The sequence below is a fragment of the Watersipora subatra genome, chromosome 5, assembly GCF_963576615.1.
Source record: "Watersipora subatra chromosome 5, tzWatSuba1.1, whole genome shotgun sequence".
In the NCBI taxonomy this organism is placed as follows: domain Eukaryota; kingdom Metazoa; phylum Bryozoa; class Gymnolaemata; order Cheilostomatida; family Watersiporidae; genus Watersipora; species Watersipora subatra.
In genome coordinates this window covers 46,542,728-46,568,757 of record NC_088712.1, presented here as the reverse complement: position 1 = coordinate 46,568,757, position 26,030 = coordinate 46,542,728, and the positions used below count along the sequence as shown (strand labels likewise).

General features: G+C 32.7%; 1 protein-coding gene across 1 annotated transcript; it reads right to left on the bottom strand.

Moving 5' to 3' along the window:
- Window positions 1-3,647: 3,647 nt before the first annotated feature.
- Window positions 3,648-25,585, bottom strand: LOC137397409 (protein argonaute-4-like). The gene is made up of 14 exons (XM_068083700.1): window positions 25,536-25,585; window positions 23,010-23,262; window positions 20,487-20,604; window positions 18,190-18,347; window positions 14,627-14,819; window positions 13,149-13,306; window positions 12,717-12,864; window positions 11,459-11,578; window positions 10,354-10,479; window positions 9,289-9,422; window positions 7,731-8,473; window positions 6,548-6,722; window positions 5,145-5,220; window positions 3,648-3,653 (listed from the first exon to the last, which is right to left on the bottom strand). The coding sequence occupies exons 2-14, from the start codon at window positions 23,246-23,248 to the stop codon at window positions 3,648-3,650; spliced, it is 2,394 nt and encodes a 797-aa protein (XP_067939801.1). The 5' UTR covers window positions 23,249-23,262; window positions 25,536-25,585.
- Window positions 25,586-26,030: the final 445 nt, after the last annotated feature.

Below are 26,030 nucleotides of genomic sequence, written 5' to 3'. Positions count from 1 at the left end.
GGCTTGTGAAGTGAAAACTCTGGTTCCGTGTTTCTTCTGGACTGAGATAAAGGTGATGGCTGGCTGATACTGCTTCTCCAATTCTGTGCATGCTTTTCTGATAGCACAGAGTTCAGTCTGCAGAACCTGCATATATTCACTATTTCCATCAAAAACAGCTTATTAGCTGTAAATTCATAAATGAATGCTTTAAAATTTGGTTTCATAAAAATGCCATAAGTAATCCAAAATTCTTTGCATATTGACATGATAGCACGTGCAAAAATCTAGGCCTGCATGTTCATTCTAAAAAATTTATCAACTCATGCATCATTGCTTTTATCTAGCTGGACAGTTTCAAGCTGTTTATTTATTATAAGGCTATACTAAAAATTAATAAAGATATATAAGTTTTACACTTAAAAAGTTACATAGTAAATGTCTATGCAAATGGATCATGAATTTTTAGGATTCTTTGGAGCACGGAAATGTGATTGTGATGGCTTATATATAAAAAGTATACAAGCAGATTGCTTTAACATATAGCATTAACATGCTCGTCGGAAGAAAAACGGAATAACTAAAATAGTCATTTCTACAAGCAGCCATTTTATGTTAAAATCTTATATTTATATGTATGTATATATTTATATATATTTATATTTATATATATATATATTTATATATATTTATATATATATATATGTATATATATATTTATATATATATTTATATATATATATTTACTAGCTGTGCCACCCGGCGTTGCCCGTGTAATAGAAGAGCATTTGGACAGAAAATTGATTTGTATTTAACATATAACAACATTTGCCATTCTAACTTTCAAACTACATATCATGAGAAAAGTTTTTTGTCTTATAAACAATGAGAAGTAGTGAGAGTTGCTCGCTATTAGCCAGTTTAATAATGTGAGCGAACAGCTTCTCGTGATGTTATGCTATGACCCGCGTCATACGTAAAGCAGTTAGGTTTTGCTCTGATATAATGATTTATATTGGCAGGCTAGCAATTCGACTTCCATAGTCTGGTAGGTAAGGCTTCAGACTGGTGAACGGCTTGGTCCGAGATCGAATCTTCTTCGGTACGGAATATATATTCCAAGATTTTAAGATCTATAGCCGGATTTCCGACGACGACATACTTTGAGAAATATATATATATTTATATATGTGTGTATGTGTATGTATATGCATGTATATACATGTATAAGTAGATATATGTGTATATATATACGTACACATATATATACACATTTATAAGTAGATTTATGTATACATACACATATTGACCTTAGTTGCGAATTGGCTGCAGAAAAAGAAGTGAAGAGAAAATGATTTCGTGGATAACAGGATGCACAGCAATAAAAACCAACTCTTAGATAGAAAATTATCAGGTTGTAAAAGACCAACAGATAAAGCTTGCTTTTCTGTAGCGCATTCTTATTTCTTACAATGATACGATTGCTTATAATTCTTATGCAATTGTTAAAAGACAGCTCTCAATGAAATCAGCTGACATAGAGGTAACCATATAATGCATGACATAGGGTAAAAGAATTCCTCATGCCACCTTCACAAGCTCCACACCTCAACTCCGAGAGACATAATGCCTTATGTTTCAAGTTTAGAGTAACGTATTTGCGTCTACTTGGAAATTGTGCAAAACAAGCATTAAAAAAGTGCAAATTGACTCTGGGTTTCTAAATCCCTTGCTTTGCCTTTTATAGGCAAGCAGACTTCGCCTCTCTTTGTAGATTTGTGCCAAGCCAAATCAATCAAAGCTGGTCTAAGCCGGTTCGGTCTGTCTCGGTGTGAGTTTGTCTCTGCCCATCACACTAGCATAGGATTAGATTGTTCCACAACCTTTCAGTTCGCACACAACACATAGTAAAGTTATCTATACACTTTCATTGAACAGTTCATTATCATTTTTATAGAAAAAATTTGTTTACATATTGTACTGACAAAAATAAATAAATCAATAAGTTAATCAGTGCCATGAAGTGTTATAAACACAAAAACAAAAATTCATACAAAAAGATCTCAAACTGTTGTATAGAAGTATGAGCAAATCCAGATAGTGTAATGGAGAAAGGACTAAACACCGGATACATAAGAAATATTACTGTAAAAATGATACCTAATACATTAAAAGACCAGCAATAAAGACAATCATCATATACTCATCTGCAATCAGTTATGGAGCCTCGTTCTCCATCAACAGCTAATACTCTTCTACTTCCCTATCACAACTACCGAGCCTCTATATATAAGAACTACCATGACTCCCGTTTGACTGTCAAAACTCGCAGCCGTACGGACCGAGCAAGCAAGACCATTCGAGTAAGAGTGTAACTTTTATTGGCTATTTAACCTGTCGTCAATATTATTGTTTAGAATTTTGTTAGTTGTGTATTTTAATTGTTTGACTTAGAGAATAAAGAAGTAACTTTTACTGGTAAATATCAGTACTGCTCACAATAACTTAGCATCTTCAATTGTACCTGAACCAGTAATAATCGAATTAGTTCCTCACGACAAAGTTAAAGTACGCAAACTGAACGTAGTCAGAATAGCATGGAATGACAAAGCAAATTCAACACTGGTGTTGTGTGTGGATTCGAATTAGTTATGCATAACATATTTTTTCCATGTCCACTCATGACAAAACTACTAAGTTTAAATATACATCTCATCGCTTTTGACAAAAGATTAAAAGAATTAGCAATATAATTGTTGAGTGTATCTTTTGGAAAAGTACAAAATAAAGTCATCACGTCATGGATATCTGGTACTTGATAATTAAAACATATCAGTGATATTTGGAAGAGTTAAATCGTGCAGTATTTTTAATCTAACAATGTTAGTAAAATATTTGTTTTATAGTTATATAAAAGTTATATAAAAAGTTATAATAGTTAAACAAAGTAATTATGTTTTACCAATATTATATTTATGTTATGGTAGTTGTAACATTGTAGCAGACTTTGGAATCTATAGCTTTTATTTTGCCGATATGAAAAGCTTGTAGCTACACCTGTTTGATACATGTCATGTAAAACAGCAGCCATCTTGTTTTTAATACTGTATTGAACATGCCGTAATGTCGTAAACATTTGCTATACCTTTTAGAACAATTTCTGATCAACAATTTTATACTTACTTATGCTAGCGGACCATACTAGTTACTTACCAAAAGAAATTTGTCTGGTGTAACTCCTTCCCTGTAGAAGAAGAGCCTGATAGGTTTGCAGCCAGTGTCTCTGTAAAACTGGAGTAGCAGTTCCTTCACCATGTCCTTAAGCTCTCCTATAGTGTCACTGTTACGGTGCTGGGCTCTCAAAGCTGCTCGGTATCGTGATGGGTGGTCATCCATACTAGCCACAACCTTACCACAAGGTGACAAAACTAGCTATGTTTTGGTGTTTACAATGTTGCTGAATTAGAAAGTTTTAAAATTATTAAAGTATTTAAAAAAGTGTTTTATTTTAATTAGACAAGTAATAAATTTAAAAATAATTTCATACAACCTAGCATTATTTTCGGTTTTTAAATTGACTAATATTTTATTCTTCGATTTTTTCTCGCTAAATTCATTAATTTCAACTTGTCTTGTTAGACGTGTCACGTCTCTCAGTGAGCAAGCAATTAAGGCTTAAAAACAGAAAAACAACGTATGCTTTATATGAAACACTTTGCTCTAGATATGCCTCACTAGCCAAAAGTCCAAAGTTGCATGGGTGTTAAAAAACAGCTTATAAACAGTAGCAGGTAAGGTAGTTGCCTGCCACTTGTCATTAGCCTTGCACATTGCCAATGGCTAATTTGAGTATGCTACTATCTGTATTGCTAAACTTACTAATAAGAGCTGCGAGAGCAAGCTTTGGTGACGTTTAGTAACACAAAGTACTAGGCGTATTTTAAGATATAGCGGCTCATATTGCCTAATGAGTCAGTTGCATCCCACAAAGCTTAATTGGTTAGATTATTAACACGGTGGACAGGAGGTTCCGAGATGGAATCCAGCACAACCCGGATCTTTCATTCTTAGATCTTAATAGTTACTAGCTGGAAAGGCTGAACGAAAGACTTTGAGATTCACATATATATACCATATATATATATACCATATATATATATATACCATATATATATATATATACCATATATATATATATACCATATATATATATATACCATATATATATATATATACCATATATATATATATATACCATATATATATATATATACCATATATATATATATACCATATATATATATATATATACCATATATATATATACCATATATATATATACCATATATATATATACCATATATATATATACCATATATATATATACCATATATATATATACCATATATATATATACCATATATATATATACCATATATATATATACCATATATATATATACACCATATATATATACCATATATATATATACCATATATATATACCATATATACACCATATATATACCATATATATACCATATATATATATATACCATATATACATATACCATATATACCATATATATATCATATATACCATATATATACCATATATACCATATATATATACCATATATATATATATACCATATATATATATACCATATATATATATACCATATATATATATACCATATATATATATATATACCATATATATATATACCATATATATATACCATATATATATATACCATATATATATACCATATATATATACCATATATATATACCATATATATACCATATATATACCATATATATATACACCATATATATATACCATATATATATATACCATATATATATATATCATATATATACATATATACCCTGGTTTGCAGCAATCTCTGATTTCTCTATAAAGTTTGTGTTTTCAAGTGTTTTCATTGGTCATGTTTTTATTGTGTCATTTAAGTAGGAATTTTGTATGTAGCCAGTAGCCATATACAGTTAAAAGAAAATTTGTTACCATACATATTAAAGTTCGACTGATGAAATACATGTATATGGTTTTGATCGTAGCTCTACTACACGATACGTGGATACACAACTCCCATCATACCATGGTCTTTAGTCAAATGATTACAGTAGGAGACTTACCCCTACTACAGTAGGTTTACCTTCTTCTCCTCTCGAGGGATACTGCATGAACGCTCCAAAGAATATGATTGGTTCCCTGAAAATCCATAACATCTTCAATCAAGTTTCACAGTTAAGGAAATTTAATTCTACACAATTAAATCCTGCCTCAAGTTTCAATAAAAGTAAATCATAGATTTTCATTTTTTAAACACCCAAACGTGGTGGAGAAATGATAGCTTGTAAAAATACAGGCAACGCACTCTAATATTTAATATTAACGGGCGCACATCAGATGTAATACAGGCAGGACAACCTCTGGAGGACAAACAAACTGGGAGGACACACTCATAATCCAGCGACAATGTTGTCTGTCACACAATTAGAAGTTTTTTCAATAATTTACGGGATAAAATTACACGTTGTCTCAAGAGATGGCATCGCATAATATTGTATCATATTATATAGCGTTCTAGTATATTTCAATAATTCATATACATTATATGTTTATATAATTTTTATGAGCAATATGAACTTATAAATGTGATGCTTGGTTACTAAATACTAAGCCAATAGAAGTACTTGAAACTTGTGAACAAAGAATACAAGCTTATCCAGCCAAAAATGACAATACTCTGGGTACAGCAGGTTAGATGCAATTCTACTCAGCGAGTGTTTTACAGACGTCACCAACACTACCTAATCTCTCTATTTTTCTACCTATTTCTGCTCTATATTTTCCCACTTTTTTTATCTGGGAAAACTTAGCTTTCAAAAATATAGCACTAGAAATTGTTTTTTTGTACTTCCAACCACCATAACAAATTATCCACGGGCAATGTCAATTTCGAGAAAATGTTTTTGATTATCTCCAAAATAAATTTTTACATCGGACTGCAATCGCTTTTGCAAGTTAAATTTTTTTTAGACAAAAGTGAGGAGAGTAAAGTTGAGAATTAAAAAAAAATTTTTTGAACGTGATAAAGTATAAAATATAAAAAGAATCAATGTAAATAAGCAGAAGAACAAAAAATAAATAAAAATAAGAATAGGTATAAATAAAAAAAACAATAAGAATTTATGTATCTCTGTCATCACTTCTGCTTTAGCCATGTTTTCTATCAATTATACTTTTACTCATTCAGCAGCCAGAATTAAGTAACAATAGAAATATTTTATATATCATAATATCGGCAGCATTTTCACAACGCTTCCAAATGTTTTAAGCTTTGGAATGACTTGAACAAGTTCAAGTATGTTCTTATAGTAATAATTCTTCCATCATTTGAAAATTTCAACTTATTAGGTGAATCACCAAAAGAATTAAATTTTCAAGCAAAGCTTCGACTGTATATTGTTAGCTAAACTTATACAGAGGTCAGACGAGGTGAGACTGCCAAACAAGCCGATTAGTAAATAATTACCTGAATATAAATGGTCGTCCGTTCGGGTCGAGTATGCTGTTGGTTCCACCGAGCTTGATGTTGATCTTGAGACAGAGGTTGGTGACAACCTGTGGCGTCACCTTAATCACGTTCCTATACTGTATACATTGTGTAGCTACCCCAAGGCATACGTCTCCAAGTCTTTTAATATCGGCTGCAAGACATCCACACCTAACTTGTTATCGCCTTCTGTATACACTGCAGCTGTGTGAATAAAGGTGCACAGCACCTTTATTCATAGTTTTCACAAAACGAACTTCTTGTTGTTGTAATATTCTCAGAGTAGTGTATTTTACTGATTCATGAAACTAGCATTTTAGTATTTTCTCTATATTATACATTTAATAAACGTAATAATATAATAATAAATGTAAACAAAATAGTAGTTAATAGATTTTATCAGAAAGTATCGACCTTTTTCTATCATTTCCGATTGTTTTTTATGCTTGAAGAGATTTGACTGCCAGGATGTTTCAAGATTAAAATCGACAAAACTTGATCACGGTTAAAACGCTGTAAGATATTTTATGCTAATAGACCGACTAACTTTGGATTATTTACTGTAAATTTGGGTGTTTTATTTTAAAAATGTAAATTGTTTTTATCTCTCATTCAGTGCTCAAATTATTTCAACCTCATTTGTCATTCTAAAGTGAACATATAGTGGAGCGAATTACAGTGCACTAACCTCATTATAGTAGACCTATAGTACGGTAGACTTATTATGCAGTAGACTTACATTCCAACAGAATTACTGTATGATAGAATTGTAGCGCTAAAGGCTTACGGTATAGTAAACTAGTAGTTCAGTAAATAGATCTACAGTATGATAGATGTACAGTAAAAAGAACTTACAGTGCGGTAAACTTACAGAACAGTACTCGTACAGTACGGTAGACTTACAGTGCGGTAGACTCAGCAGACCTAAAGTATAAAGAACTTATAGTACAACAGACTTGTATGACAATGTACGACTTGTACTGGTAAGAATAGTACAATGATAGTATTATGGTGCGATAGATGTATGGTATGGTAGACTTAGAGCACTATGACATTATGGTACCACATATTTACAGTCTGCATTATTATTATTTACTGTATATTTACGGTTTTCATATGGTATGTCATACTTACAGTACGACATACCCACAGTACGACATACCCACAGTACGACAGGCCCACATTACGACATACCCACAGTACGACAGGCCCACAGTACGACAGACCCACAGTACGACAGACCCACCGTACGACAGACCCACCGTACAACAGACCCATAGTACGACAGACCCACAGTACAACAGACCCATAGTACGACAGACCCATAGTATGACAGACCCACAGTACGACAGGCCCACAGTACGACAGACCCACCGTATGACAGGCCCACAGTACGACAGGCCCTCAGTACGACATACCCACAGTACGACAGGCCCACAGTACGACAGACCCACAGTACAACAGACCCATAGTACGACAGACCCATAGTACGACAGACCCACAGTACGACAGACCCACAGTACGACAGACCCACCGTACGACAGACCCACCGTATGACAGACCCACCGTATGACAGACCCACAGTACGACAGGCCCACAGTATGACAGGCCCACAGTACGACAGACCCACAGTACGACAGAATTACAGTACGACAGATCCACAGTACGACAGGCCCACAGTACGACAGACCCACCGTACGACAGACCCACCGTACGACAGACTTACAGTACAGTGATGGTTGCTTTCCACCGAGGACTGCGAGTATAAGTTGCACTCTGGTCTTTTTCAAGTTTTCAAAAACACTTTCGAGTTGAGCTGGTTCGGCGTAAAGGTTTGGCATTGGTTCAGGAGAGATGTATGTGCCCATTTCTGCTGACTTTTTTGACAGAGACTTTATAAAGTGCCTACAAGAGGGATTTAACCATAGCAGCATGTACATGTATGTCTATTAGATGAAAAAGACATTAAACTTTTAGATAAATGCTGTTTTAGTTATTGTAAATTCCATTGATGACGTGGAATTATATCAATAGTAGAATTCATTTTTGTAATAAATATGGAAGGCAGCTTAAACAAAGTTTTACGATTGTCCGATAGAAGTAAATGGTGAGTTCGTTATTTATGACGCAGTTTTTTGCCAAGGAGATAGTCTGCTCCATAAGCATAGCGACAATAATTTGCAACTGTCCTTGTCCTGTGCTACGACTCCAGCGCAAAGATGCTGAACGAGTACCAATTATTTTACAACAAGATTATAATTTGTCTGCCTCTTTTAAAACCGTCTTAAAATAGTTACTAACTTTAGCACAATCACACCTTTGAAAATTAAATACAGAGAAACTAAAGTCAGCTAGAAAAAAATGGCATATTCGGAAAATAAGGAAGAATAAAATTTAGCTCGCATTCTCAGTAGCATTTTAACTTGTTAGTGACAAGTAAATAATTTAAAGTTTTGATAGAGAGGTTTGGGCAGCTCATTTTAGTTTCTCAATTCTGCTAGCAAAAAGGCTTTAATTCTGTTGGAAAACATGCCCGCTTTTTTTAGATGGCCAATGAGGCTCAAAGAGATCTTTTCTAAGTGACATCACCATGAGCCCATGCATGATAGAGAGGCTAAAACTGTGTGTTGAAAACCACATGCATACAGATGCTGGCTTTTTATAAAACTATAAACATCAGCTAGAGTTGAGGTTGGAGCGGTGTAGTTCTCAACCCATACCTGAGATTCTTTTTGTGAACTGTGGTATTAGGAGCGAAGCAGACGAGCGCCCAGTGACTGACACTCATCCCTCTGATGAACATCTTGTCCTTCATATCCCAGACACCTTTTAAAGGCTTAGTCGGTACCTTTTCCTGAAACAGCACGACGAGCTACACATGCAGGTAAGTTGCACTTTTAGTAGAGTTAATAATTTGACACATGCTAAAGATATTTTGTACATTGCAAAAATTTAATTTATTTAAATTAACCTCCATGCTCTACAAAGCTAAAATAAGTTTTGAGCCAAAATCTCATCTTTTGTGTAAATTGATATAAACCATTGCAATAGCTTTCTTTATGCACAAATGTTGATTTTAGTTTTACCAACAGCTATGAGTCAAATTCACTTTTTTATGCTCCGGGAGGCAGCATCAGAATAGCTGGTGAATGGGGCAGAAAATTAAGCTGCCAAATTCTTATTATCATATAGGCAGAATAATCGATATTTGCTCTTCTTGTGGCCGCAGAAGACCCCAATAGCACATCACTGAGACTAAACATTAGATGATGGCCATAAAAAAGGAGTGAAAAGCCAAATTGTCCTCTCCTCAAAGAGAGCTGATAACTACAACCATCCCACAAAAAAGGACAACTTGGCCTAAATTTTCTTATTCTCGCAAGGCCCACCAGTAAAAAATAAATCATGAGAAGAAAAAGGGTGGAAAGTCAAGATTTGTCCTCTCTCCTCAGAAAGAACTAATAACTCTAACCATCCTGCAAAAGACGACAACTTGGCTTAGATTTTTTATTCTCACAAGGCCCATTACCTAAAAAGTAAATCATGACAACAAAAAGAGTGGAAAGTCAAGATTTGTCCTCTTTTCTCAAAAAGAGCTTATAACTACAGCTATCCTACAAAGGAGGAAAGATTAGCCTTGGAATTGCTTGTTTGTGCAGGTTCATTACCTAGCAAGTGAATGTAGGGTTTAAACATCCTGAAATATTTAAAAAGCTTTCCACTATATGGCTGATAGTCAGAACTATTGAACGCCTGGTGTCCGGTATTCCTCCTTTCTCACCTACCTCTCCGTTTCTGTATAGGATCATTGGTGCATGCAACACTTGGCCAGGTACAACAGTCATGCTGGTGTCAACAGACAAGCCTGATTCATACAGATGAGGGTCTTTAGGTAAATTAAGATCTTTAATCTACAGGAGAGCAGTAATACTTTCAACATCATTTGCTACGTTCCAGTAGACAATGATGTGCCTAAGATTTGGTCATGCGAAAGCGAATTGATAAAAACAATAAATTTTTGAAATAAATTATTAGTGAGCTTGTGGCCAAACCATAAACAAAAACTATTGGTGTTAATATCAAAATAGTAATAGAGCTTTGGTAATTAAGTGAAAAAATTGTTATATTAAACGTATGAATTGGTTTTAATATTTTTGGTGCAATATAATTTTCATTTTTCCAATTGATTAGAACTTTCTTAAAACACGCCTGCATAATTCTGTAGGGTGCTTTGATGATACTAGCAGCAAACTAGTTTCTACAAACCTTATTAAATAAATTATAGTATTTCAATCAACTAATCTCTGACATAACTCAGCCTAATGGGCTTACTAGCTCCTGTCTGGTCAGGAAGTAATGTAGACTACAAGGTTGTCGCTGAAAGATGTGCATGAAGCTTCTGGTCTGAATGTGCACAAAAAATTTTTAAAAATGGTTGCGTTTTTATATAACGAGTCTCAAAATAAAAGGCAAAATTTTATTATCAATCATTTTCAATGCTAACTTTTATGGGTTGGTTCATTTTAAAACACTTTTTGTACTGACATTAAACACATGTAGCACTTGAAATAAAAATATAGATTATTTTAACTAAACTTTTTTGCACTCGGAGAATCAATAGCAGCAAAAGAGTGTTAAAATTTATTCAAATAAACTTGATGTTATGAGATTATTGGAAGAAAATCCGGTTCACAAAGAGAGTTGACAATAAATAGATATCAAATGCAGCAGCTATAGCACTCATTTAACAGCAGCCTATATTATATGACAAACTGTTTATAGGTTAAAATGAAGGATTCTATTAGCCTTAGCTCTATGATTTACCCATAACGCAGTTAAGATAGCACTCAGTAACTTAAATATGTTTTAATATAAGGATAAGTTTCTCACCAGCTCGCAAATTTTATTCTCTCGTTCTAGGCCTCTATAGATACTCTTTTGAATGAATGCCGGGCCCTCGGGGTCAGCGTTATTTGTCAGAGATCGTTGACCTCCAGCAATTTCACAGACCTTACAAAAATCAATGCATAAACAATTTTGCTTGTAGACATGACTTTGGCACAAGATTGAAGGAAACAAGAGATAAGAATTCTGACAAACATTTAGTAGTAGATTCTTTGTTTTTTGGCATCAGCTAAAACCGGCTGTAGATTTGCCCTTGTCTGTTTGCTCATTGTCCGATAGAATACTGAATTACTGATGCATTTTGGTTGATTACTGGTACTTCATGTGAAGGTATATTGCTAAAAATGAACCATGATTTTGCTCTTATAATTTAGTAGCTAGCTAAAAATGGAAAAATTTTAAATTGCTGTTTTTATAATATTCAAATAAGTTTGATGAAAACAACACACAAATAGAACTAGTAGTAAATTATTCTTTCCGACTAATAATAAAAAATCTTTTTAAAATTACAAATAATTAACTGCACGCAAAAGATTTGAATTCTTTAGAAAATTATTATATTAGCTATAAAAATGGTTTTTGCGTCGAGTGTAGACAACTCTCCTGTGTAGACATCCTGTGTGAACATACGCGCGCATGGTCCTCTTTCACTTACAAAATCATGACGGTTCTTGGTTGCTTTCAACAGTAGTCTGCCCATGGCCTTTTATAGGGTGTTTTCATTGAGGCACCATCTCTAGCTAACTGGCTGTTGGTTGACAAAAGAGCTTCTCTGTCTTTTGTCAGGTTTTATTTTTAGCCCTGCAGGGTTGCCAGCCACCCACTTCATCCACACTGGAGTACAGATGATGAGATACCTGTTTAGTTGCCGACGACTTGGCACAGGAGAAATTGCGACTTCCTAACATCACCAATGGTCGTTATGTGGCTCGAGCAACTGACCTATTGCTCACAAGCCAGCGTCCTAACCACTCAACTAAGCATTACGCTCTCTTAAACAGTCTGGTTTGCTTGCTCAAACCTCATATGTAGAATCAATGTAATATGAATACATTGTTTACTGTCTTCCAATAACTCTTAGATAAATATGGCAGTAGAGAGCGAAAGTAGGTTTGAATTGCTACAAACACTGTTCAAGGACAAAATAGACACATTCAGCTGGGTGCCAGTGTGAGCAAACTGTTCACCTGTATCTTGTTTACGTATTGCAAACTAGCAAAGACTATACAATGAAAAGACAAACCTCAATGGGCAAGAACCGTCTTGAAGTACTGTCTCCAATTATTATACAAGGAAGCATTGGGTATTCTAGCTTTACGCTATATTTTTCTTCAAAGTACTTTGTCACAGGACAATCAACATAACCTCCTTGTTGTAAAAGCATCGGAAACCTGCAAAGTTCATCGCACATAATTTTACAAGCCCGTCTCGTTGCAGGCACCACAAGTCACATACTAGACTAAATAGTCAAATCCCAAATGTTTTTATAATTTTTAAAATATACTCTGCAAAAAGCTCGGGAAGATTTTTCTCCGTCTGCTCTTCCTATCTACCTAGTTCAACTCAACCTCCCCATTATTCATGCTCAATACCTTGATTATGAGAGTAAAATAATGCTCAGAATTATAGAAGTATCAACCCTTCCCCCTACCTTTCTACCATAAAGCAAACTCACGATTCTCTAGAGGCTGGTCGCCTACCGATGACACGTATTACATGTTTTTGCTTTTTCGACAGATGCCTTCCTTCAATTCTTAAACCTTTTAGCTCGTTCTCCAGTCTGACTCTGTTAGAACCCGAAAGTGGACGGTTGTAGTCGATGCTTCCTAGTAGCTGTAATAATCGGGGTATATGACACACATTAGGCCACATGTTAACATGTGTATAATATTAGTGCATTTGGACCAGTCAGTGTGATTACGGTGGTGTTCATCCTGTCTATATATATTCATTATTTGTATATATTTTATATATAAAAATATTGTATATATAAATTGTATATTTACATGTATATTGTATATATATAAATTGTACATATAAATATATTGTATATATAATTTGTATATCTACATGATTGTATATTGTATATATATAAATACATCGCTAATATAAACATATTGTTTATATAAATTGTATAGGTCTACCAATATTGTATATATAAATATATTGCATATATAAAACATAATTACTGTATATATAAGTTGTATATCTATTATTTATAGGATATATATTTAGTATACACGTATATGTATTGTGCTTATATGTATATATTGTGTATTTACATGTATATTGTATCTGTATATTGCATATATCGATTGTATACATTTTGTATATATATACAATTTGAACGCAATATATATTGTAGGTATACAATATATATACTGTGTATGCATATTGCATATATATTGTATAATTATATACATATACATTTTTATATAAAGTTTCTTGTATATATACGTATATATTTTATATGTACGATATGTATAGATATTAAAATATACAATATATATTGTATATGTATAAAAATATGTATATGTATAATATATATGTATATTGTACATGTGTTTACATTGTATATATATTGTATATATAAATTGTATATATTTGTTATATAGATAGTACAATGTATATATCTTGTATATATATATCTAGTATATACATATTTAGTATACATAGATATATATTGTGCTTATATGTTTATATTGTGTATATACTGTATATTGTATATAACAATTGTGTATATATACAATTTCTATACAATATATATTGTATGTATACAATATATTATGCCTGTATATTGTACATATATTGTATATATACTTATATATTTTATGCAAATAATATATTGTATATATTCGCGTACATACATTTTTATATTTAATGTATCGTATATATATTATATTCAATACAAATATATATTTACATATACAATATATATTGCATACGTTTATACAATATATATTGCATATGTATATTGTATATATATGCAATATATATTGTATATATATCCAATATATCGCTTCTGTATATAACTTCTTTCTACATCTTTTCCAAATATAACCTAATTCCTATATTAACGATCTATCTATCTCTTTTAGTCTCAGGGTGTCTGAGCTGTTTCAAGTCATCCTATCTATACTTATTATATCAGACCTCGAGGACCAGGGTAATCAGGGGCTGCTTCTTGTAAAAGACAGCATCGCGGATATCTAAGTTGAACATCATCCTCCACTGGCAAGGTACCACTTCTTGACGAAACCCCTTCCAAACTTCCTTCCCACCCCCAAGCACAATTTCATCCATCTTTGTCGGTGGGTAGTAAAAAGATCGACCAATTGGCTTGTATCTATAAAACAGTAATGATCAAAAGGTTTTGTATTAGAAACGTTTCTCCTATTTCATTTATGTTCATATGTGAATCTTACGTGATTTCTTCTGCTAACCTTTTAGTACTTCTTGACATTTCATTTATGTTCATATGTGAATCTTACGTGATTTCTTCTGCTAACCTTTTAGTACTTCTTGACATTTCGTTTAGTTTACGCGGCTTAGCAACTGATAAACAGATTATTTTGACAATATGGCATCTCCGAGCTCACTGGTTTTTTGGTTTTATATTACGCAAATCTAACCAACTTGTTAAAATGTTGAAATCCAGTGTTCTATATCTTATCATTTTTAAATTTTCAGCATCACTTATTCTTGTTCAATACTTTAAGCTATTGAACTATGAACCTTAAAGTTTGATACACTGCCAGGTGATAAGTTGAACTGTCCTATTTGAACAGCTAACAAACGGGTTTACACTTTTAAACTTCCAAAGCTGTATTTGACAGCACTGGTACTTTTGCTACGCAATATAAGCCAAATATAAGCCAATATAAGCAAAATAGTCTTACGCGTTTATCAAGGAATAGCTAAAAAAATGTGTAGCTCTGATCAACTCTAAAGAATACTCTGTGAAATAGCGAGGACAAGTGCAGGATCCATGCATTAAGTTCCAAGAGCCCGAATGGCTAGATAAAGCTAATGTTTTTTCTTCATTTTTATTTTGTAAGCTATCTCTCTCAACTGGACTTAAAAGCATAAGAAGCCACACCTGGATTGTCATCGATCTCAGAAACCAGTATGTGACTAAAGCTGCATGCCTCATGTGATAGTTGACATGAAGGCCTGCTACTTACTAAAGTGAAATTAATATATAAATATATATATAAATATATATATATAAATATAAATATATATATAAATATATATAAATGAATATATATAAATAAATATATATATAAATATATATATAAATGAATATATATATAAATAAATATATATAAATAAATATATATATGAATAAGTATATATATATATTTATATATATAGTTTAATATAAATATTAAACTCACAATTTAAAGTGAAATATAGACTATTTTGCCTAGATATTAATGCCAACTTGTGAGTGATGTGTCAAAAATTCATCAAATAAAATAAAAATTAACTGTGAAGTGAGGCTTAGCTCAATTATAACAAGCTTGTGGTAATAATGCAGTGGTAATTAAACAAGAGCATAATACTAAGAAATCTACTATATCCTACACAAACATTCTACATGTAACAGGGTTATATTTGCAATGCATTGATTTTATGTAGCTACTGCTTTTCCTAACAGCTATTAAAACCAGTTTGATATCAAGCCCTCTGAAAGCATATAACTGAAATATATTTTACCATACTATTGCATAGTTCATTATAATAATATATACAAGTATCTGTGATAATACTATCGACACGATAAAGAGACTGACACTCAATTTCAACCTGCAGCTATATAGTTAAAGGCAGTTCAGAATCAGGTATGAGGAAATAAAGCATTGAATAGTTGCAATAAGCCAACTGCCCGGCATTGCACAGGTATTTAAACTCAGCTTATAAACACTGACAGGTAATGTAGTTGCCTGCCACTTGTCATTAGCCTGGCGCATTGCCAATGACTGATTTGAGTAAGCTACTAGCTGTATTGCTTAACTTACTAATAAGAGCAGTGAGAGCAAGCTTTAGTGACATGTTGTAATGCAGATTGTTATGCGTATTTTAACCGACAATGACTCATATCACCTAATGAATTCATTTCATCTCGCGTAGCCGAGTTGATTAGGCTATCTAGTGAAAGGGAGGTTCCGGGATCAAATCCAGCACAAAGCGGGTCTCTCATTCTTAGATTTTAATAGCTATTGCTAGACACACCAAACGACGGACTTTGAGATTTATAGACAAACAGTTTGTAAACTTTGATAGAATTTGTTATTAAATTTACAGAAAGTTATTACCAATACTAGTCAATTCCCACCATTTTAGACAAGCAAAAGCAACAGCTAGAACGATTTTCAACCTGAAAACAGTGAGTTTAAACTTAGGTTCCAGTATCTGACATACGCAGAATGTCAACTTCATAGACCAGCCGATCTGTACCCTAATTGCACTGCTTGCCGATGCACCAACAATGACTAGAGATATTACTTTCACACCAGACTTTAGGAGTTGCTGCTCTTTCCGATTTTCAAAAAGGCCAGTGCTTGAGTCATTTTCACATAATGCCCGCAAGATTAGCCTATAGTGATGACGGAATCAAACAGATCGCAGACTGCCTGATTTACAGCCATATCGTTTACACCGGACACTTTTAAAGTGAGTGAGGAAACAAAATTGGTCAAGAATGTGAGCCAAAATTAAAATTTGTTGGTATTACTACTGAATTTTTAAAACAGTAAATGTTAGCGGTTCTATTTTTATTGGGGCAGTGTTGAGTAAGCTATTCTGGTGACAGAGATCAGCAGGTTATCGAAGTGACAGGGGTCAGCAGGTTATCGAAGTGACAGGGGTCAGCAGGTTATCGAAGTGACAGGGGTCAGCAGGTTATCGAAGTGACAGAGATCAGCAGATTTTCGAAGTGATAGAGATCAGCAGATTTTCAAAGTGATAGAGATCAGCAGGTTATTGAAGTGATAGAGATCAGCAGGTTATTGAAGTGACAAAGGTATGGGGATCTTATCCTACACTCATGTTAAGCAGATGTCCATCACACCTGATCATTAAAAATCAGATAGAAATGTAAAACTGATGCTTGTTTACAAATAAACTATAAATTAAATTCTGTATAGATTAAATTAAATAGTCTGCTGAATAAAGATATTATCAATGCTATTAAGCTTTTCTAGTTGAATTTTTAGCTTATTAGCCCTCTATGGTTTTTTTAATTCACCGATGCATTTGTGGCGGAAAATGCTTTCAAGTATTTAGTCCAAAACAAAGTGTGATGGAAAAAAGGTAAAAGTATTGTTCTAATAATTTAGTAAGTGATATTTTGAATTTTACTGCAAAAAATTCTACTAAAATTTTAAGTTATAAATTCATAAATTTAAGTTATAAATTTGCTTCAATTAAAACAATTTCAAGAAACTCAACTGAAAGATGCATTAATCAATATTTAACATACTATTTGAAAATTAACTATACATAATTAAAAAATGTCAATTACAAAATCAAAAAATTTAAAAAAATTAAAAAAGTATAAAAATAATTGAAAGTGATTATTTCCAAAATCCTAAAAGATATTTATGACGAATAGACAGAAGCTGCAATTCTGTAATACTAGATACTCTTCGATGACAAGTAAAACTTTACCAAACTAATATAGAAGTCTGAAGTTAGGGCAAACACCTTACCTCCTTGTACTGAGTTGCCTCATCACCACATCTAATGCCCTGGTCATGTCTTCAGAAATCACTTGCATATATGGGGAAGTTACGACCAGTTGGGTTTCCCATTCAAGTGTCACATAGAAGCTAAACTTAGTAGATGGTAGGATAACTTTAAAATCGACCTGCGGCAGAAAATAAAACTGTCTGCTAAAGTTTTTAGCATTTAGCTAAACATAAGGAACGTATTTTATTCCAAACTTTGATGTTCATATAAAAGTTTGAAAAAGAGGAATTATCTCCTCTCGTTGAGCATTGTGTGAATCCAGTCTTTTGTTAACCAACCAGAGTCAGATACGCGCTTGTGTTTTTTATTACTATTTATTATTGTTATATTATTATAATAATATTATTGCTGTTATGTTATTATAATTTATTCAGAAGTTAAAATAAAACTCAAGAAGTATTGTCATTTATAAACAAAATAACAAGATAATGCTTGAAAATTTTAAAATAAAGCTTAAATAATGCTTCTAAAATCCTTAGATAGCAATTAATAATATATGATTTATCTAAATAAAACTATTTAGAAAAATGCAAGTTTGTCTTAAAATATTTGCATACATTCCGTATTACGTTTTTTTGCTATTCACAAACAACTGCAATGTAAAAAACAAGCAGAAAATGTAATATGTAAAATCAAAAACTGCATTTTTTGTAATTGTGTTGATATATTTTGCTAAAATGATGTATTAATAAATTTTTTGATTAAAATCCATTCAAACAGCAACTACGTATTTTTTAACATTATAAACACTTGAAACATAAATTTTTATCCAAGTTTCTGACATCATGTACTGTAGGAATGCATGCAGTAATAAACCTGTAAGGATTCTATGAAAAAACAAGCAGGTAAAAGCTACAACTTTATTACATAAAATAATTTTTAATAAGAGGGTTTCAGAATGTCAGAACACCAACAGCATTTAATTTAAAATATCTATACTGAAGCATAGCTTTACAATCTTAGACATCAGTACTGAAGGCATGTTCCTCCATGTGCCGGTGAGTTGGCCATATCATTGCTCAAACACAGTTGGATCAGCCATGATAAGCTTCAACATGCAGGTTTAAAAACCTTCAGTTAAGGATAATATGAATAGAATGATTGGTAACTTAAAGCTTAAAATAAGTGGTCTGTTTTATACATGAAAAGGATCTCAGGCTATACTGAACTATAGCTTTGACAAAATTATTTTGCAATGACTAGCAAACGCTTGGAGAGGCATCTTGTATTGATTTTGATGAAAGTACAGCAAAAGTTAGTAGCATAATATTGTACATAAATGACGTAAAGTGGACAAATTGTGAAGTTTAGATTGAACATGTCTCGCGTCAGTTTGTGAAAGTAAAGCAAACATTACTAGCAAAGTCTTGCTCAAAAAATGTTAATTTTTTAAGAATGTAATTTAAGAATTAAAGAATGTTAATTCTTATTTAGAATATTGTTATTATAATATTATAATATATATTATTATATATTGTTATTATTAGAATATTCTTATTTATTATTGTTATAATACATTGTGAATTTATTTGATAACCATATATTATATACTACATAATTCTGATTGTGTCCTGATTTCAAGTATGTAAACATAGGAGCTGTAAAATTATGTTTTTAAATGATTATGTAAAACAAACTCTGAACATTTCATATTTCTAATGGTTGAAGACAACTATTTGTACAAGTAAAATCACACCACATACATCTTTATTTGCTTGTTTCGTATATAGCAATGACTATAAGACTAGATTTTGGAAAAAATATATATACTTATTTTAGAAACAATTTATCAAAATAAATCTGAACATATATAATCAAATCAATTTTATTACATTAGTTTGAAGAACCACATCTAATCTGATTTAAGTGCATCTTACATAACGTATCTGGTGACATATAACTTATGTTTGTTTTTTAGTAACGAATATAGGAACAACAAAGTGTAAATAAGTTGGAGAAATTTTGTTCAAAGAACAAAGGGGTTTGGTTTATATCCAGCCACTATAATAATATAATATATTCACTAATATGTGTAAAACATGTAAATTTTATTGAGTTTGGCAGAACTTTTAGTTAAAAAAATTTCTCAATTGCATAAAGTGTAGCAACAGTAATGAAATCGCTAAAACAAATTCTTTTAAACTTCGAACAGGTAATTGCGAATAAGTAAAGCTAAAGCCTTTTGTTAACCATAGAGCTATAACATTGCAGTTATAACTATGAAATATGGTTTTGATAAATGATAAGGTTTACTAACCACTCCTCTTCCTATCGGCAGCGCATGCCTGCAATATAAGCTGTCTCTCCCATCGTACATCGGTATACCATCAGAGAAGATTTCCTTACGACTCATTATCAAGGCATCAAACACTTTCCTGCCAGTAAAGAGTGGAGGCAGTAAAACTAAACAGGACTTCCATAAATGAATGTTTATATGCTAGATTTAGTATATGATTAGCATTAATTAAATATACATAATTACTAATTAATTATAGTATAACTATTTAATTATAGATTTTACTTCATTATTTAATTACAGGATTGAATTGTATTAATAAAAAGTAGTTTTTATATATTTAAAAAGTTTGCTTAAAATATAATAATATTTTATAATTGTAAATGTATAGTAATATAATAATAATTGTAATACAACTGCACTATTAAAGTCGAAAATAATTCCTCACAGATTAAATGGAAATTGACATTAATAAATCGCACTTTATCATTGTGTCTGCGAGTCTTTGTAAACACTGTATTGCCACATTTGTTTGCCGATTTCATCCAAACGTCACACGCACAGGCTCCGTGCCTTCCACCAGGTTGCTGAATATATTAAGTTTTAAAACTCTCCTGGTTCCTGAGAGCCAGTATCTCAAACATCAGTCTGCAGGCTTTCTGACGAGAATTAAGAAAACCTGGCTATCATCGGGCTTGCTATTCGCTTCACATAAAGTATTACAAATAATTTTCAAGTTGATGTTTGAATTTTTTGGACTCTTCACACATAAGAACTCAAAGATTGAAGTCCAAGTCAAGCTTGAAGTTGATTTGTCTTGGAGAACCTGTTGAGGCTGCTTGCATGTTAGTTTAAATATCTTTGTAATAATACTTTCCTAATTTGTTCCTCATTCCAAAAACCTCTGATAATGCCTAATAAGTACACAATATTATGCAACAATAAAATAAATACATTATAAAAAAGTGTAAAATTCTAAACTCTTAAGCAAAATAAGCAATAAAAAGGGTTTTTATCATCGTTTAACCTTAAAGACCAGCAATACGAATGTGTAGCCTTGGAGACGCAGAGGGCAGGCATAGCAGGCAAAATTGGTGACAGAGACACATGGCATGATTTATTCTGCCAAACCTTACACCGAGTTAACTTGTTTTTTGTTATTCGTGGTATATTTCTAGTTTTATTCCTACGAGTTCAAACCCCATACGATGTAATATTTTTTCCAACTTACAACCGTGGCTTTAGACAGATGGAGAGACACGGCTCTTATTATAGTAAAGATGTTCACCAGCTTCTACTGTTCACTCTGTTAAGACAATAATCTTTTCGATATCACTAGTAAGTTAAAAGACCAGAAAAGAAAGATGCGAACTTTATTAGTGGTTCAGTGCACTACCGGCAGAGCAATGAACGAGTTGTGGTTTAGCAGTTAGTGCACTGGCATGCAATCAGTAGATCAGTGGTTCAAATCACAGAAGGACTATTAGTGGTGTTACAAAGGACATTTAGCAACAATTGCTTCTGTGCCAAACTCCATGCACAGATGGTCACAATATATTTAGTTCCAAAATAAATCTGGTTCAGAATAAAGGGCCATACATGCAGCAGAGAGGGAATAAATCTTGATAATAAAATTGAATTTGCGAGAACTAACACGATTATCCTATAGATAAGCAAAAGTGCCAGAGAAGATACTTCTGTCTGCTGCCAACTTCATTTTAATATGTACGACGTGATTGTTTGCTAAACACTCTTTACTAACTGCTTCCATTTGTATAAAATTATTTGCATATATTGCAAATAATTACAATAAATTGAAATCAAATATATTTTACAAAACAAAATAATAACTAGTTTGCCATACAACCCGATAAATTGTCGTTATCCGGTTGTATGGCAAAATATTTGTCTCGTTTTTTTACACTAAAAATTTTATGTAGAGTCAAACTTTAAATTAAAATGCCGAGTCGGTCTCGCCCAACCTTAGGGTTACACTGAACTGTTTTACAAAAAAAAGTATTTGCTTTGAGTTCAATACGGCTGTAATTTTCTAAAAATTAAATATTGCCAGGACAATATTCACGTATCAGCATTAAAAGTTGAATATTTTCTATGAAACAAAAGATGAAAATTTGAGCCCACTTGCTTCACCCTCCCCATACTGGTTTCAGGTTCATTTATTAATTGTGCGAGTTTAAATCCTGTGCGATGCAATCTTTTTTCAACCTTCAACTGTGGCTTCAGACAAATGAATAGACACAGCTGTTATTACAGTAAAGTCTGCGAAGACTTTGTATGTTTTCGTGTTTTCAAAAGATATGGCATTATTCGAGTCATTTCATTGTAATTTTCCAAGTTCTACTTTGTTTAAACAATGCAAGAGCAATGAAAAAAGCCGATTAAATATTAATAAAAAACTTTATCATTATCAAAACTTGCATCACGTTAAATGTTACCTCATCTCTGCTATTCATGAAACAAAAATGCCAATGTCTCATTTGCATCCTAGCTCCTGCCAACTATGATCAGTTATTGCACACCTACCTGTTCATGCTTGGCGGACAGGAAGGCCGGACTTTTACAGAATATCGATGAAAGTAGGTGTCTGCAGGAATATTTATTTTAAAGTAGTTTGTGCGGAGCATGACTTTTCTTCCTTCTTCTCCATAGTTGGGCCTTCTCGCAAGCATCCATCTAGTTTCAGGATCTGGCGGTGAATTGCCCGATTCAACTTCTTGTTCACAGACAGGCACTTCATCTTTGCTTTTTGTTTCAGGAGGCATATCTTTTTTTACAGCTGCAACATAATAGTTAAATAGGTCAAAATAGTTAAATAGGTAAGTTAAATAGGTCAAATGGGTAAGTTAAATAGGTCAAAATAGTTAAATAGGTCAGTTAAATAGGTGAAAATGGGAGAAGGACAGAGCAAATTCTGCAGAGATTCAATTTTTATAAAAGTTTGAATTGCAGCTTTAAACTGAAATTTACATCACTTTGCAAATCTGCCAATCATATTTAAACTCACAGTAGACATTGTCCGCTCAGCTTTTATAAGGTTGACATAAAATATATCGGCGTTATATTTTATGTGAAAACCTTTTAGCCTGAATTGTCAAGGTTTAATATCAGCTATGAAGTCTACAAAAATTCCGGCATCTAAAGGGTTCTGAAAAATTTCATGTTTTTTGAAAAAGAAATGGAAATTTAAGGCATTTTTGTGAATAATCTTTGTACTTTAAATTTACTTTTACAATGTGATCATGGGATGAAATGTATCATATATTATAATTGGCAGCAGAAAGTCTACACAGTATCAGGTAGGTATAGGGTGGCTTTAACATATACAATAGACTGCAGGGGATGGAAAGCTCTGAGTACATGTCACACACCACACCACTGGGAATGGAATGGAGAATCTTTCTGAAGCGATTTAGGTATTATCTAACCGTTAGTTTACACTCGTATGAGCCAACCAAATTTGGCTCATTTTATGTAAAAAGGAAGCTATGTGTTTGTTTGTTACTATTGTAGGTCAGTAATGTAGATGCCTAAAAGCCTTTATCTGTTTGTAACTAAGATTAAAATATTGGGCTTTCAGAAGGCAAAAGATTTAGTAAAAATAATACTTTTACTTTGCTAGAATAAAAAAGTTTAAAGTTATGGGCAAAACTTTTGAAATATGTACTGGTTATAATTACCTGATGCAGCATGACCTTGCTGATAACTACCGTACATATTGGCACATGGTTTAACCAAACGCCAAATTGTTTAACCAAACATTTCTACAACCACTTTCCATGTCTGTAATAACCTACATGCTTTTTCTATTCCAGCAGCTCAAATACAGCTGAACATGTTACAGAAACGCTCAAGACTTTTATAGCTGTTAAATAATAAAGCTCAACAAAAATAGCTTCATGTAGGTGGTGCAGCCCTTTGACATTCAAAGGTGGGTGGTGTAGCCCTTTGACATTCAAAGGTGGGTGGTGTAGCCCTTTGACATTCAAAGGTGGGTGGTGCAGCCCTTTGACATTCAAAGGTAGGTGGTGCAGCCCTTTTACATTCATAGAGCAATTCTCACCAGATAAGAATTTTTTACATGTAGATGATAGCTTTCACAAAAATCTGCCCTCTGATATGTCATATAGCAATTGTAATTTGTTCAAGGAATTAGTAAGCGATAAAAAGTTTGTATAGCCAGAGATTCTACAATGGTCATTTGAGTTAGCATCTATTGAATAGTACTTAATATATTTAAATATGTAAAATATTTAAATCCAGTTTAGGTTCCTTCTGAGGTAGACTCTATTTCTGGCCAGCTATTTAATGGTGCGATTTAGTATTGTGAGAACTGTGGCTATACGACAACATACCTATGAATACGTTGAAACTTTTGTTTTCTGATCCAGCTAAGAGAGTCCATAATTACTATATTATGCTAGCCTAGTCTTTCTATTTGTGTTTTGGCATGGTTGAATAGGTTTAAGGCTTCATTTACCAGCTTTGAACCAATTAAAAACTATATCCATGAAGACTCTTCTGTTATCAAAACTGATATCTACACAAAAATGACACTGAAAAGATCAAAAGAAGTGTAAGGCGTGAAAGCATGTTTATTATTTTTTATGCAAACTAAGTCATACAACTTCAGCCAGACGAAAACGTTCAAATAGAAAAAACTGATCATGCACTATATCTGATGCCGTCATTTCACTGGACAACAATAAGAAAATGAACAAACATTATAATTCCAACAAAAAGAAACACGCAAAATGGTGGACTTATTGAACCAGTAGAATCACTGCTGATGTTGTAGAAAACATACATACTACTCTTCGATACAACAGGTATATCTGCACCGGTGTAGCAAACAGATAGTAATTGACAACTATTTTGACATATCGTTGATAGATCTTAAGAAATACTGTATTTTCAAATAATTCCTCAAGTACTTACATATTTTCAAATATTTGCTACTGCTAGCGCTCATGTTATCTGCAAAAATATGTTTCGCTCTCTCACGCAGTACTTGTTCAAATTCATATCACAGTATCTCTGTACAAGACTTACCTTGTCTCCTAGTTCAGTATGCACCCAAGTGGCCAACCATATTTGAACAGATGATGATGACAACTGAATTACAAAGTTGATAATTGAGGCTGTAGGAGGCTATATGAGTAGTTAGCTTGCTTCCTTTCAATCTTACAATGAACTTGCTATATGTGATTAACTACTTATACCATTATATCCTTTAATTGAGTGCATCTAGCTTGCAGTTTATCCTTTTGTTAGATGTGGGAATACCAGCCAAGTTGTCAAATAAAACAGTTTCTGTATAGACTTCATAGCTTTGGCACTTGTCATACAATTTACTGTATTGCCTTTAAGCCAGGATTGGAGTGAAAGTGGCAAGAGTGATGTCGTAGACCGATTGTTTAACAATTCCTTTCCAATTCGGGCATTGAAACAGAATGCTTCCATTATACCGATGCTGTCATCGGTAGTTGAAAATAGCTCCTTGAACATTCCAAAAAGACCGGCAATAAATCCGGAACCTCATTCTTG